At 45.9% G+C, this 16,088-nt stretch overlaps 1 protein-coding gene and 1 pseudogene across 1 annotated transcript in view; one reads left to right on the forward strand and one right to left on the reverse strand.

Annotated features, from left to right (window-relative positions):
• Positions 1-5,976, reverse strand: part of LOC142428760 (hexokinase HKDC1-like) — a 70,952-nt gene extending 64,976 nt beyond the window's left edge. Inside the window, exons 1-3 of the mRNA XM_075533587.1 lie at positions 5,799-5,976; positions 2,136-2,281; positions 1,930-2,049 (exon numbers count right to left, since the gene is read on the reverse strand). Coding sequence (XP_075389702.1) covers positions 1,930-2,049; positions 2,136-2,281; positions 5,799-5,940 — 408 coding nt within the window. The 5' untranslated portion in view covers positions 5,941-5,976. The remainder of the gene's footprint in view (positions 1-1,929; positions 2,050-2,135; positions 2,282-5,798) is intronic.
• A 7,010-nt stretch (positions 5,977-12,986) lies between these two features.
• Positions 12,987-13,738, forward strand: LOC142428602 (ubiquitin-associated domain-containing protein 1 pseudogene; annotated as a pseudogene).
• The last annotated feature ends 2,350 nt before the right edge of the window (positions 13,739-16,088 follow it).

Below are 16,088 nucleotides of genomic sequence, written 5' to 3' on the forward strand. Positions count from 1 at the left end.
ATGTCTGGAGTATATCTTAATAAAATGATTAGGAAAAAATTAACAGAGTGGCTGAGACCAATATGCCAAACTCCATGACCACACCTCCTCCAACTATCCCTTGAACTTTTAACAATGAAACCAAGACTGAGAGAGGAAGGCGATGGTTCCTGGACTCCTGTGATTGAAGAACAGAGGCTAGCTTTTATGAAGAGGAACGTGGCCTGGGAACTGGAGGAAAGCTTATTAACAACTTGTGATGTGCACATGACTTGACCTTGTTTGATGAAAGCAAAGAGGACTAAAGCACTTACTGCCTTCAGTTTGGAATACGTCTCTATGTAAACAAATACCTGCACAACTGCATCATGATAGAGAAAAGGTTGAAGTTGTCCAGGATCTTGTGTTGCTAGGATCCATAATTAATGTTCATGAAAGCAGCAGTCAGGAGATCAAAAGATCTGTTTGCATTAGGTAAATCTGCTACAGAAAACCTTTTTACAGTATTAAACAGCAAGGATATTTCTTTGAAGGCTAAGGTGTGCCTCATCCACGCCATGGTATTTTCGATGGCCTCTGACACACGTGAAAAAGTTTGGCATTGAAGAGAAAGGACTGAAGAATTGATGTATGTGAAATGCGGTACTAGAGAAAAATATGGACTGTCCCATGGATGGCTAAAAGCAAATAAATCTGTCTTGGAAGAAGTATGGCCAGGGTGTTCCTTAGAGGTAAAGATGGGGAGACTCCGTCTCACGTATTTTGGACATGTTGTCAGGAGAGACCAGTCCCTGGAGAAGGACATCTTGTTTGGTAAAGTAAAGGAGCAGCGAAGAAGCGGAAGGTCCTCAAGGAGATGGACTGAGACAGTGGCTGCAACAATGGGCTCAACTGTGGGAAAGATTGTGAGGATGGTGCAGGACTGGGCATTGCTTCATGTTGTTGTGCATAACGTCGCTATGGGTCAGAACTGACTTACTGGCACCTAAAAATAACAAAGATCCATAGATCTCTGATTCCTATCAGAATAACTGAATTTCTGCTTTTATAGCTTCACCTGATAGGAAAGTAAGAAATGAATAGTCTGGCCTAACCCCTCCCCTGCAAGAAATGCTATTAGGGACAAAGTAGGGACTCCAACAGGGTGATTTCAAGTTCATGTTTTGATTGTCAATTGGATGATACAACAGTATGCGCAATAAGAGATCAAGAGGTCTCGATTCTGAGCAGTAGTATCCTGGGGAGATTTGACCTCTAAGCATAATCCCCTGGCCCTAGAGAGCCCATGATCCTTTCCCATGCTCCCTTACTTATTTTCACAGATTGACGTAAGATCTGGTTCACCTTCCCCCTGTTTACAAATGAAAAGCTGAGACTCACAGAGATGAACTACCAGAGACCTACACCTGGAATTGGCATTACTGAGACCGTGGACACCTCATCTTTCAATAACTTTTATCTCAGGAACTCCAACTCAATCCCCCTCCTAAGAAATATTGGGGGTGAGATGCCCCGACCTTCCAGCTGTCATCCCAGGCAGCTATGTCAGTGGTTCTAAGTGTGGTCTCCATATAGCAGCTTCTGTATCACCTAGAAGTGGTTTGAAGGCAAATTTAGGGCTCCACACCAAACCTAATGATATAAAAACTGGCATAAGCCTTGAAGTCTGAGCTTTAACAAGCCCTGGCTAGGATTACCATGTACACACGGGCCTTGAGAACCACTGAACTATGTGCCCATTGAGCTTTGCCCATGTTGAGCATCAATTCAAGACACCTGGGTCCACAATGTCTCTGCCTCATATTTTCACCTCATTATTTTTTTATAAAGGCAAGAAACTGCTCTGGTTGCCCTGGGTCCCCCGTTCCCCCAAGGGCACAAGCCCACATCCTCCAAACCCAGACTTCACGTCCTACACATCTCCCTTACCCCCACCCCACACCAGCCTACCTCATCTAGTTTAGTCTGCCGGCAAGGAAACGGAAAAGTGAAGCCAAGGGGAAGTTTCTTCGGCTTCAAATCATGAGCCTCCATGAACTTGGCCAGACAGTCAGCAATGTACGCAAACAGCTGCAGAGAAGAGATAGCAAAGGACATGAGAAGAGGGACGGGTACTCGTCTGCCCAGGTGTCCCCACTTCACAGGAGCTTGAGTACCTGGGAACCATTTCTTCGGGTGATTTTATCGGCCAGTGGGTACTCATTCTCCATCTGGACCTCGGGTTTCCCTTCTTCAGAGACTTGAACCTTCGATACTCGAACTTTGGGTTCTCCAAGTTCCACAACAAGAAGCTCTCTTTTTGCTACTGAAAACATAAAATACACAAAAGGACCGTTCATTAAGGGTCTATGATATGACAAGCTCAACCAGCTGCTGTCGAGCATTGCAACGCGTGTGTCAGAGTATAAATGGTTTTCTATGTTTTGGAAATAGATCTCCCAGGTTTCCATTGAGGCACCTCTGGGTGAATTGAAGCCTCCAACCTTTTCATTAGCAACTGAACACACTAGACTGGCCGTAAAATAAATGTCATTAAACCTCACAACCACCCTGTGTGCTTGGTGTCATGACCCCATTTCCTGAGACTCAAAGGAGGTGGTCATTTATGGAAGCAATTGCACTAAAGGACAGAGTCATGTGTGAGTCCAAGCCTGAGCCCTTCTCAGAGGACCCTGCTGTACGAGAGGAGTGCACTAGTGTGGAGAAGACGCAGTGACCTCCCTGTGAAAGTGACACTAGCAATGGGCTTTGAGGGTGAGGCAAATCCAGCCACAGCAAAGTGAAGAAAGCTACTCCTGCCAGGGAGGAATGTAGATAAAGGCATGAAAGAGACGATCGAAAGAAGGGTGTGCAGTAAGAGAAACTGATCCCGAAACAGCTTAATCAGATGGGAGTAGAATGAGGGATGAAATCTACCAGAAGAACAGATATATTTGAATTATGGTATTTGCAAAAAATAGTGAATATACTATGTGTGGACAATAAAAAATTAATCAGTCTTACAAGAAGTATAACCTGAACTAACAACAACCCCCCTGCTTGGGAACAGTCCATCATAGTTCCTGTATTAAAAGACTGGGAGTAAATAAGGTTCAGACAGGTTACCCACTCTCTGGTAAGTTCATATAATAGAAGGAGAACCTAATTACAGAAAAAATGAACTCTGATAATCTGTGTACATATCTGAAGCAGAGGCCTCAAGGGATTGTTGTATCCTTGTTTGATCTCGTAGAGTTGATCTCAAATAAACCCCATGTGACAGAACAGAACTTCCTCTATAGGATTTTCTGCTCTCCATAAGCGTTTCAGTGGCTAATCCCTCAGAAGTGGACAGTCTCTTCCTATTGAGCTCAGGCAACAATGGGCTCAGGCATAAACACCGATGGTGAGGACAGCTCACATCAGGCCATCTTTCTCTCTGTTGTACATGGGGACACAGTGAGTGCAAACCAACTCAATGGCAGCTGACAACAAGAGCAACACACATTTTCTAGGTTGTGATCTTTATAGAGCAAATAATCAAGTCTTTCTTATGTGGAGTCATTGAGTAGGATAGAACTGCCCACCTTTCAGTTAAGAGCAGAGTGTTTAACCGTTGTACTATCAGGGATCCTTCTCAAGGGATTAAGAGAGTTTTATTTGTTAGTTTGTTAGTAAGGATGAAATTGCATCTCCTGCTCAGAAGTTCTCTGAAGAATTTAGGACATTTTAGGGAATTCAAAGCATTCCATCCACACGACCTCATCTGATTCTAACAACTCTGCAAGTCAGTGGGACAAACTGAGCACCACCCTTTTACTGGTCAGCACAGGAGCATGGACGGTCACAGAACTTCCAAGGGCACCTGGCTAAATAGGTCTTCAGGCCCAGCGCCTCACGCAACAAAATTGCTGGGGAGATACCTTCAACCAATTCACAACAATACACTGCTTTTTAATCCTGGTGAGATTTCCTGCATAATGAGAAGGTCTGAGGACAATGAAGAAAGGAGGTGGTGTCTCCTAACAAGTTTGAAAAACATTGTCCCTATGACTTCCAAGTCCTCCTCAAGCAGCCAGGGCGAGGAAAACACATCCTGCTTCTGCCACCTCCAGATTGCCAAAGGCCACGTTCCCTAGCTTCTGGGGACATGTCTTCTCCATGTCTGGAGACGGAGTCACAGCACAAGAAGCTAGGAGGACTTAGGTCTGTTGCTACCCCCACCCCTTCCTCTGTTGCTACCCCACTCTTCTTCCCTACGTGCCCCCTGCCAAACACAACCCATGAGCCAGAGAACAGGTATCGACACCAAGTACTCTTCTCAATGGCCTGGAAGACACATCAAGAATAAGAGTCAGGTATTAGCCAAGATTTCAAAGAAGGACCATGTCTTCAAAGTTATGTTCCTTCAGGGTGGCGTACTAGCAGCCCACATCCCACCTACCGGAGAAGGAATAAAGTCTTTCCCAGCACATCACAAGCCAGGGCCCTCCCATCAGCAAAACCAAGCTACCTTTGACCCACACGGTTCCTCAGAGGAGTCCAGAACCTCTCTGATCCAATAAAGGCTCCCGGCGGTTTTCCAAACTTGAGTCCTTGTTCCTGCAAGGGCCCCAACTCTTACTCTGAAGTTTGGTTGGGGACTGAGACCCTGGTGCTCGATAAGCTCCTGGATCTACAGGGCTTTCATCTGGTTAACAGCGACAGGACTGCTACAGGGATTGTGCACGACTGTGAGTTCTTGGCAGCCAATATCTACAGTAGGTGCTCAGTAAATCTCAAACCCTTGCCCTCTTATGACTTATCCAGAGGTTAAGAATATGATAAATCCTCCTCTAGAGATTCTAGAAGAAATGCATCCCTTCCAACACCTTGATTTTAGTCTTCTAAGATCCATTTTGGATTCCTGGCCTCCAAAACTATCAGAGGATAAATTTGCGTCATTTTAAGTCACTAAGGCTGTGGTAATTTGTTACAGCAGCGATAGGAAATAAACATATAGGTCAACTGTCTCATTGTATAGATGGAGAAACTGAGGTTAAACATTTGACACAGAAGAGAGACAGGGCCACACCGAGAAGCCAGATCTCTTTAATTGCCATTTAATTTTCTTTGCTACATCATCCTTCATTTCACTATTTACTATCCATATGTAGAATCTAGATGCCTATGGCAAAATACCCTTTATTATTTATTAAACAAGTACATGAGTTGATAATTTGCATCAGACAGTCTACTAAGTAACCAGAACACTGAATGGGATATAGACCTGAACTCATGGGACTCCTGGTTGGGAGATTCATCCACAGACTTCAGGGTCATATTACTAACAAGCAGCAAGCAGGGTATGAGAATGGTTTTCAGGCGGAGACAGTAATTTCTGCATTGGGTAGAACTCACTGGGTGCTCTATTGGTGTAGTGGTTATGTTTTGAGCTATGATCCACATGGTTAGCAGTTTGAAACTATCAGCAGCTCTGAGTGAGAAAGACTAGACTTTCTTCTCAAAGACAGTTACAGTCTTGGAAACGTAGGGTGTCTCTATGGGTCAGCATTGACTTGATGGCAGTGAGTTTTGAGTTGAGAATGCTCCAGAAGGTGAGGAAACAGAATGTGTGATCCTGGTGGGCAGAGAAAACGCATGATGCATCTGTCTGGGGAACCCAGAGGTGTTCAGTACAGGAGAGTGGGAAGGTGGAGTTCAGTACAGGAGGGGGAAGGTGGAGTGGAGAAAAAGCTGGAGTGGTAAGCCAGAGTCTGGGACTAAAGGTCAGGTACCCACCAGCCAGGAAGAACTACAGGGACCAGGGGTGGGGTCCCTGCAGCCCCAGCTCCACTCACCTGAACCATCTGGAATGGGCCTAACAAAGGTGGGCAGCATCTTCACTGAGGCTGTGGGGTTGGTGTCCTTCCGCAGGCCCTTCTCCATCTCGGCCTTGAACCGTGCCATGATGTCCAAGAGGACCTCATCAGAGAGCCGCATGTGATACAGGAATTTGTCCACCTGAAACAAGGACCAGGACAGCCAGTCAAGACCAAGGCCACCACCCATTACCCATTAGGAAGCTGAAATCTTGTATCAGGGCACAGCTTTGCGATGTGAATTCTCAAAGGTTCTCTGTTGATCTAAGACACAGAGGAAGTAAAAAGCATTCATTAAAATTACTTTTAAGTGGCAGAACTCCTTTAGAAAATACGGGGAACTGAGAGTTCAGAAGGTGTTACACAGCTACTGAGGTGGATATCTATGGCCTCCTTTGGAGTATGAAAAGAGATGTCAGTACCACCTTCCTGATATGATCACTGAAGACAAATGTGTGAATTGCAAAGGTGGTGAAGAAAGCTGATGGTGCCCGGCTATCAAAAGATATAGTGTCTGGGGTCTTAAAGGTTTGAAGATAAACAAGCAGCCATCTAGCTCAGCAGCAACAAAGCCCACATGGAAGAAGCACACCAAGCTGTGTGACCACGAGGTGTCAAAGGGATCAGGTATCAAACATCAAAGAACAAAAAAAATCATATCATTGTGAATTAGGGGAAGTGCAGATTGGAGACCAAAAGCTCATCTGTAGGCAACTGGATACACACTTACAGAAGGGTCTCGGGGAGGAGACGAGCCAGTCATGTTGCAGGGTATGAAACATACAACTTTCTTCTAGTTCTTAAATGCTTCCTACCCCCACTATCGTAATCCCAATTCTACCTTACAAATCTGGCTAGACCAGAGGATGTATACTGGTACAGACAGGAACTGGAAACACAGGGAATCCAGAACAGATGATTCCTTCAGGACCAGTGGTGAGAGTGGCAATACCAGAGGGTAAAGAGAAGGTGGTGTAGAAAGGGGGAACCAATTATAAGGATCAACATATAACCTCCTCCCTGGAGGATGGACATCAGACAGTATAAGATACAACAAAATAATAATAATTTATAAATTATCGAGGGTTCATGGGGGGAGTGGGGAGGGAGGTGAAAATGAGCTGATATCAAGGGCTCAAAAAGAAAGCAAATGTTTTGAGAATAATGATGGCTACAAGTGTACAAAGGTGCTTGACACAATGGATGGATGGATGGATTGTGATAAAAATTGTACAAGCCCCCAATAAAATGATTTTGTTTTAAATTAAAGGAAAGAGACATCATGCACAGTAAGATAAACACTAGGCTGCTCACCACAAGGTCAATGGTTCACACCCACAAGCGACTCATGGGAGAAGGATGAAGCTCTCTGCTGCAGTAAAGATTTACCATCTTGGAGACCTTGCAAAAGAGCAGGTCTACTCACTCCTATAGGGTTGCTTTCAGTTGGGATCAATTCTATAACCATGGGTTTTCTACCCTGCCCCACAGGGTCGCTGTGAGTCAAAATCGACTCCATGGAATTGAGTGCGTGAGAATTGCTAATGGAAATGAGTACATGTCATTCAAAGAAATATAATCAAAAATCAAATTCACTCCTATTGAGTCGATGCTATAGGATCGTGGTGATCCTATAGGACCACATGGTTTTGAACTGATGGCCTTGAGGTTATCATTCCAACACATAACCACTATGCCCCCAGGGCCTCTCTAAATAAAAAGATAACGTAGAAATTGGGTTGAAGGGCCAAAGCTCTAGTGGCAGGAAGTTACAACAATCAGTATGACCAGGCTTCATGTACTTGAAGGCAAAGCTGTATCAAAAATTAGAGAAAAATTCCCTTCCCTAAAGTGAATGTTGATCAGTTGGCATTTGTAATCTGGATTCCCAGGGCATACCGAGAAATCCACAATGAGGAATGATGGATGGGGAGAAGGAGTGGCAGGTGTACTACGTACTTTCACCCCACCTTATTATTGAATAAGCGTATCTCCACCCATACGGGTCACAAGGAAGCTGAGCACAGGCCTCATAGGAAATTCTCAACCACACCCATTTACCAATAGCTTTCATGTATGTCAATCATTCAATCTCCCATCATTTCTTTGAGGTGGCAGATGAGGCTAAGAGAGTATTAATTGTCCCTGACTCTAAAATGGGAGTCCCAGGTCAGTGCAAAGAGTCAATGCATTCCACAGCTAACCAAAAGGTTGGAGGTTCAAATCCATGCAGGATTTGCTTCTGAAAAGTCAGCCTTGGAAAACCCCAGAGCGCCCTGTTCTACTCTGACCCCATGGGGCCACCCCTGGGAATTAAAATTGAGAGCAGCAATCTGGCTAAGGTATGGATGAGGGATTTAAGGGGGCAGTAAAAAGTCATTCAGACGCATAGCAATGGGATCATAGCACAGAGTCTAGAGTCCCTGCCCACACTGCCAGGTTTGGTCTGGGACTGACGAGCGCCACGGACAAATAGCATCAGAAATGTAGGCCCCACCTCACCCTTTTCATACAATGGCTGCCCAGCTGTAAGTCAGGCCTCAGAAGCCAGGGGGGGCCAGATCAGTCTGGGAGCAATGCAGAGACCTGAGCCCAAAAAACAGCACCTCTAGCCAGGAACCAGAGGAGCCCATCAGAGAGCCATTAACAAGAAGCCATTAGCCACTGGGCTTGAGCAGATTGGAGCGGACAGGATATGAGCAGGTCATTAGGGACCTCCTGATCAGCCCAAGCCTGTTGGTGACTTCAGCCACCACAAAGGGGCCCAAGCAAAGGAAATGCCCAACACTTAAAGACTTCCCTGGAGGCTGGACAGAGTCTGTCATTTGTCTTTCTGAAAGGAGGAATAAGACAAGTTCATTCTTAAAGTGAGTTGTGTTCACTTTTGTTGCCTCTATTAGCAACCATCTGAGGGGCTCTGTGGATATATATAATCAGCAAATGAAAAAAAGAGACAGACTTAATTTGCTCAATTGATGGCATTTTTAAAACTTCCTGAAACCTTTGAGTCAACTCCCTTACTAACAGAATTTCATAGATTTATTTCTATAAATCCAGGAGGGAGAGATGAGGCCAACTTTCTATGTTTGAAAAGCAGGCAGCAGGGCCGGAATACGTGGAGGAGGAGCAAGTAGGAGCGGACTTGATCCTCAGTTCCTCTTCAACAGCGAGATGATGTGACGAAATCTTATTCTCTAAGTTGAGAGTTGGCACCTGCCCAGCAAGGACAGGAGTGGCACGTCCCAGGTAGCAAGAGAGAAGTGGAACCCTCAGTGTAGCCAATGTTGACTCATGGCGACCTTAAGGACAGAGTAGAACTGCCCCTGTGGGTTTCTGAGGCCATACATTTTTATAGGGACAGAAAGCCTTATCTTTCTCCAGAGATGGGGCTGACCTGTGGTTGGCAGTCCAATGCTTAACCCAGTGTGCCACTAGGACTCCTTTACCTTTACCCAGTCCACCATAAAATGGATCTTAGAGACAGGTTTCTCCTTTTAAAAAAGCCATTTTATTCTCATATAATTCACATCATACAATTCAATAGTTCGATCATATTAAAAAGAGCTAGCTGTACAATCATCACGACAATCAATTTTAGAGCTTTCCTTTATTCTTGTATTGATTGTTATTAGCTCCCCATTTCCCACCAACTGCCCTGCTATATCCCCAAGAAACCACTAATCCAGTTATTGTCTCTATAGATTTACCTATCCTGCACTTCATAGACAGAAAACTTACAAAACAGTAACAAATTCCAACAGAAAACCTCAATTGAAAAGAAGCAACAAAAAAGGAGGAAAAGTAAAACTGAAATGAACTTGGAATCTTTAGTGACAAATTCATCTGAAACCAAAAAAAGAAACCAGACAATATTAAAAACGAGAACACATTTACAATGGGTCAAAGGGGAGATCAAATGATAAACTATTGCATTTTAATCCACATCTTCCGTAACAGACTTTACAATGCTCTTCTTCGGATAGTAAGGTTATTCTTATCCCCTGACTATGGTCAGAGGCCATTCACCAAAGGGTTAATCATGCTGGAGACAGGTTTCATGAGTAAAGTGACAAAACAGTGCACACTATTCAAATGCCACCGGGGCAAATGCCAAACACAAAAACCAAACTCTGTGACAGAGCAGAACTGTGCTTTTGAGGGTTTACTTCACTGTAAACTTGCAGAGACAGATCACCAAACCTTTCCATCGCAGTTCTATTGGTTGGGTTTGATTTCAAGATTCCAACCTGTAGATTGTTGTTGTTGTTAGATGCTGTCTAGGTCGTTCTAACTCACAGCGAAGCTATGTACAACAGAATGAAATATCACCCAGACCCGCACCATTGTCACAAATGTTCGGATGCTTGAGCCCAAACAATGGTTTGGACTCAACTACCTACAGGTGTCACTCGGGGACCCTTACCATTGGCAAATGGCCCGTGTCAATAATAAATTGTTTGATTATTGTATGTTAAAACTTATACCTTCCTATTGGTCCCGTTTGCAATCTTTCCAACACATGAAGAATCAGATCTGCGTCAAAGCTTCTTAAAATGTCATTAAACAGGGCTCTCCTCTGCCTGACAGAGCATCACCCCTCACAGCACATCCCGCAACCTCCTCAGGCTGCCTACCGGCCTTCTCCCCAGTCCCTTCTGGCTCTGGCTGACAGGAAGTTCTACATGGGACCTGAGGCTCAGGACAGCATGTGGTGTGGGAGATTTAATTCCTCCACCTCGGAGAGTTTTACAGAAAGCCTGAGCTTCCTGTATCTTTTATAATAATCTCTTACTCGTTTTTTTTAATAAACACAGGGGATTGGCATGTCTGTGAAGAAAGAACAAGGCATACCTAAGAGTTATTGAGCCCTCTTACCTTCTCAACTGGGTCCTCCAACACTGGGCCTTCCATCACCTGGGCCTCCATCACGGAGTGTACTGCAAAAATTTTCCCTAAATTTGGTATTCAGGGCACTGAGCAGAGACTTCTGTGTTTTCCCCCAGGTGGCAGGGGGTGCCGCTCACATCCAGTACCTGCCGAGAGACCTTCTGGGGTGCTCGGTGCTGGGAAAAGGTGTGTCCAGCTTGTTCAGTTCAATGATTAAACTTTGCCCTCTTGTTCTGGTCCCTCCCTCCTGCTGGCAGCCTTTGGATGATAGTCCTGAGCTGGACAGGGGAAGGCAGGGAACTGATGTGCTGCCCGCCTCTTTGACAGTCATGTGCCACAAAATCTCACTGCTAAGCAACTCTCCAGCCAGTCCCCTCCCCCCAGCTAACTCAGCTGAGAAAAACATCTTCTCTCTGAGAAGTTGGCCTCTGAACAAAGGCAACTGTCACCAGCTGCTCTGCAGATGTCACGTCCCTGGGCTCTTTCTTTCGTTCATGTCTCCTCAGCACAGGGAGCCGAACTCTGCCTCCTTGTCCCTGTCTTAAGTAGGATGAAATATTTTTCCAGTCAGGGAGATTTCTAGACTGTTGAGGAAATGCCTCTGTTTGTGACATCTATGAGCCCATGTTGATAAAAGATAATCAATAAAGCTTTAATATTCCCAATGCTAAACCTTTCACAGGTAGTGGAAATATATATATACCAGAGAAAGAATGAATAGGAATCACCAGCAGTCACTGAGAAGTTGCTACTGGAGAGAAGACTTTAATGAACAGATAAGAACTGTCTCAGGTCACTGAGATAGTTGGTCCTCTCACTCATCATACTCGGTGATGAGAAGGGCCCAGTAAGATGCCAATGTAGTTTCCATAGACCCTGTGTTCTGCCCACGGTCATTGGCTGGCTAACAAAATCAAACATCCACAATATTAACAACAGCTGGCATGGATTAAGTACTTACTGATCCCATTTTAAGCCGCCCTAGTGGTCTCCTGTGTTATGTAATTGGTTGCTAACCACAAGGTTAACAGTTCAAATCCACCAGGCACTCTGTGAGAGAAAGATGAGCCTTTCTACTCCCATAAAGAGTTATCGTCTCAGAACTGCACAGGGACAGTTCTACCCTGTGCTGTAAGGTTGCTATGAGTTGGCATCCATTCAACAGCACGGAGTTGGTGGTGGTGTCAGCTCTTGTCAAGTTTCATACTCTCAGAAACCTTAAAGAGCAGTTCTGCCCTGTCCTATAGCATCAGACTCGGCTCAATGATAATGAGCTTGATTTTAATTTTGTTTTATTTCCATTTTATAGATGAGAAAACTGGGGCCCAGAAATGTTGACTTATTCAAAAGCTTGTAGTGATAACGTGAGTTATCTGATCTTAACTAATAGACAATATTGCTTCTCAAAACTTCTTTTCTCCATGAGATAGGTTTCCAAGTGATTAGTATTAGTAACAGCACCAGCAGTAGTCTGTTGAGTTTTGTTAAGAATTTCAACTACTTGGAAAACAATATACAGAGATATCAAAAAGTCTTCAAAGTTGGATGTGAGGGAAAATTTTTAAAAATTCCAGAGCATAGTTTCCACAATACTAATCAAATACTTTCTACAATTAGCAACTGAGTAGATACTAATATCCCAATTTTTCCAGTGGTGGGATTCAGCCACTTGACACCAGTTTAATAATTTGATACCTAATTTTTTGTTGAGCTCATCAAACCCATAGTTAAAATGACATGTGTAATCAGGTGGAAGTCACCAATTTAAATCCCTTACGTGTTTTAATGTTCATCTGTGCGGTAGCGTATTCTCCAGCAATGTTCATTCTGCCCATAGCTGATTTGGCATTGATGGTTGACCTCTTAAACGACATTCATCTTCTTTCAAACGCACTGCACGCAAGAAATATAGACATAATAAGAACTGAAAATGTGTGGTAACATCTATTAAAGTGGGCGGCGACGGCACGCCCCCGGCAGCCCTGCCCCTGTGAACTCCACGCATGCCCGGTGACCTCCACGCATGTCCGGTGACCTCCACGCAGGCCCGGTGACCTCCACGCAGGCCCGGTGACCTCCACGCAGGCCCGGTGACCTCCACGCAGGCCCGGTGACCTCCACGCAGGCCCGGTGACCTCCACGCAGACCAGGCCTGTGCGCAGGGGCGCCTCGAGCAGCCTGAGCGGGCGCATCACAGGCTCGTGCCGCGGCCTCCGAGAGCGTGCTGGGCGACGCCAAGGCCCCCTCAGAAGAGACGCTCTGTGAAAAGGGTGTCCTGTCATGGGGCGGACCCGGGACGCCGTGGACGAGGCAGCCCTGCGGCAGCTCACGGAAACGGGCTTCGCGGAGAGCAGGGTCACGAAGGCCTTAGGGCTGAACCACACACGTCAATGACCCAGGCCATGGAGTAGCTCATCGAGCGCGATCGCGCGGAGGAGCCTGCCGTGCACACGCCTCTCCCCCGCCAGGTCCAGTCAGGCGCTGCCAGGCCCCTCCACCTCCACCTCCCACCTCCCACCTCCCACCTCCCACCTCCCACCTCCCACCTCCCACCTCCCACCTCCCACCTCCCACCTCCCACCTCCCACCTCCCACCTCCCACCTCCACCTGCTGCCTAGGTGCTCGCGATGACGAGGAGCCTAGAGACAGCTCACCAAGGTCTGCAGGAAGATTCGCAGGAAAAGGGAGTTCCAGGCAGATGCCGGGCTCTCGTGGCGAGGAAGGAGATGGGCTTCAGCGAGAAGCAGGTGATGGCTGCCCTGCGCGTGAACAACCACCAGCAGAATGATGCCTGTGAGTGGCTGCTGGGGAACCAGGGAGTTGGACAAAGACACGGACCCCGACATCTCCCTGTTCCAAACCACCTTGGACAACCCTGTGGTGCAGCTAGGGCTGACCAACCCGAAGACACTGCTGGCGTTCGAGGACATGCTGGAGAACCCCCTCAACACCACGCAGTGGATAAATAACCCCGAGACAGGCTGTGCTGCTGCAGATTCCAAGCATCTTCCAGTCCCTGAACCGCTCGTAGCCCGCCAGGGGCTCCAGCTGGCCAGCAGGGCGCCCAGGCTAGCTGCAGGGCGCCGGTGCCCTCCGCCTCGCCCAACGGGGCTTCTGCACCTGCTTTTAATCCTGCTCCATAGCTGCCTGTGATGGAGTGGACACATTGCCTGGGCGCCTGGCCCTGTTGACAGGGGGGCTGCTGTCCACTGGGAAGTGGGAGGGACCTTTGGGAGGCACCCACGTCCTCACTGTAGGGTCCAGTCATTGTGTTTGAAAGAAGGCATGTTTCAGCGAAGTGTACTTTCAGTGGATACGCTCCTGGGGTGTTGGGGTGAGATGCTGGTTAGCAGCGGAGTTTACTGCATTAAACATCCTTTTCCTAAAAAAAAAAAATATTAAAGTTTTACAAATGCTTGGAAAGGAAAGGGGTCCATTTTAAAAAATAATTTTATTGGGGGCTCATACAACTCATCACAATCCATACATACATCAATTGTGTCAAGCACATTTTTACATTTGTTGCCCTCATCATTCTGAAAATATTTGCTCTCCACTTAAGCCCTTGTTAATCAGCTCCTTATTTACCCACCTCCATCCCCATAACCCCTTCCTCATATACTCTTGATAATTTATAAATTATTGTTATTTTGTCATCTCCTACACTGCCTGACGTTTCCTTTCACCCACTTTTCTGTTGTCCGTCCCCCAGACAGTTTATATGTAGATTCTTATAATCAGTTCCCTCTTTCTACCCTACCTTCCCTCCACCCTCCAGTTTCGTCACTCTCACCACTGGTCCTGAAGCGATCATCTGCCCTGGATTCCCTGTGTTTCTGGTTCCTATCTGTACCAGTGTACGTCCTCTGGTCTAGCCAGATTTGTAAGGTAGAATTGGGATCATGATAGTGGGGGGGAAGAATTAGAGGAAAGTTGTAGGTTTCATCATTGCTACACTGCAAGCTGACTGGCTCATCGCCCTGCGACCATCCCATAAGGGGTTGTCCCGTTACCTACACATGGGCTCCACTCTGCATTCCCCCTCATTTACAATGACTCTCCACTCTGCACTCCCCCTCGTTTACAATGGGTCTCCACTATGCGCTTCCCCCCCCATTGACATATGATTTTTTGTTCTTTGATGCCTGATAATTGAACCCGTTGACACCTTGTGGCCACACAGGGCAGTGTGGTTCTTCCGTGGGCTTTGTTGCTTCTGAGCTAGATGGCTGCTTGTTTACCTGAAAGTCCTTTAGACCCCAAATGCTTTTGATAGCCGAGTACCATCAGCTTTCTTCACCACATTTGCTTATGCACCCATTTGTCTTCAGCGATTGTGTTGGGAAGGTGTGCATCGTGGAATTCCAATTTAATGGAACAAAGTGATCTTGCATTGAGTAAGTACTTGAGTGGGGGTGCAATGTCCATCTGCTGCCTTAGTACTAAACCTGCAAATATATGCATGTAGATCTATTTCCCCATCATCCTATATAAATATATTTACATATCTACATGCCTGTATTTAGACCTCTATAAATGCCCTTTGCCTCCTAGTTCTTTCCTCTATTTTCTTTTACTTTCCTCCTGTCCCACTATCATGCTCAGCCTTCATTTGGGTTTCAGTAATTTCTCTCTTACATTGCCCTGGCTGAATTCCTATCAGGCCTTTCACACCCTCCTTGCCACTAATTTTGGATCACTTGTTCTCTTGTCCCTGAGTTGGTCAAACCACCTCCTTTCCCCCACCTGCCCCTCTTCCATGTCCCCCTAGAACCATGGGTCCTGTTGTTTTCTCATTCAGTCTGTTCATCCAACCTGCACAGATAATAATATGCACACACAAAAAATTCATAGCAAGACAAAGTGACAAAAGAACACAATGACGATAACAAGGAAAACCAATGACCAAGAAAAAATAATTAAAATTTAAATTTAAAAAACCCTGTAATTAGATCAAGGTCTGGTTTTTTTTGGGGGGGGAGGTGTTTAGAGGGGAATTCAATAATTCATAAACTATTTTATTTTGTGACATCGATCGCAATCCGTGTAATATAACAACACTCTTCCTGCTTCCTCCCTCTGTCTAAAGTATTCCAGTTAGCCTTGCTTCGTTGCCAGACCTGCATTCTGAGCTTTATTCCTGGGCAAAGGCTGCCCTGTGCATCTCACAGGGCAGATCGTTCTGAATAGGCTTTTCTCTCCAGTCAGCCTGTCTGTTGTTTGGCTGAAAGTGGAGCCATTGGGAGGAGTTCAGTTCTAGGTCTGAAGAGTGCACTGCAAAGGCTCGCCGTCTCAGGAGGCTTAGCAATCTCTGTCAGACCAGTAAGCCTGCTCTTTTTATGATTTTGAGTTTTGTTCTGTGTTTTTCTCCCACTCTGTTC

The sequence above is a fragment of the Tenrec ecaudatus genome, chromosome 16 (assembly GCF_050624435.1).
Source record: "Tenrec ecaudatus isolate mTenEca1 chromosome 16, mTenEca1.hap1, whole genome shotgun sequence".
NCBI lineage: Eukaryota > Metazoa > Chordata > Mammalia > Afrosoricida > Tenrecidae > Tenrec > Tenrec ecaudatus.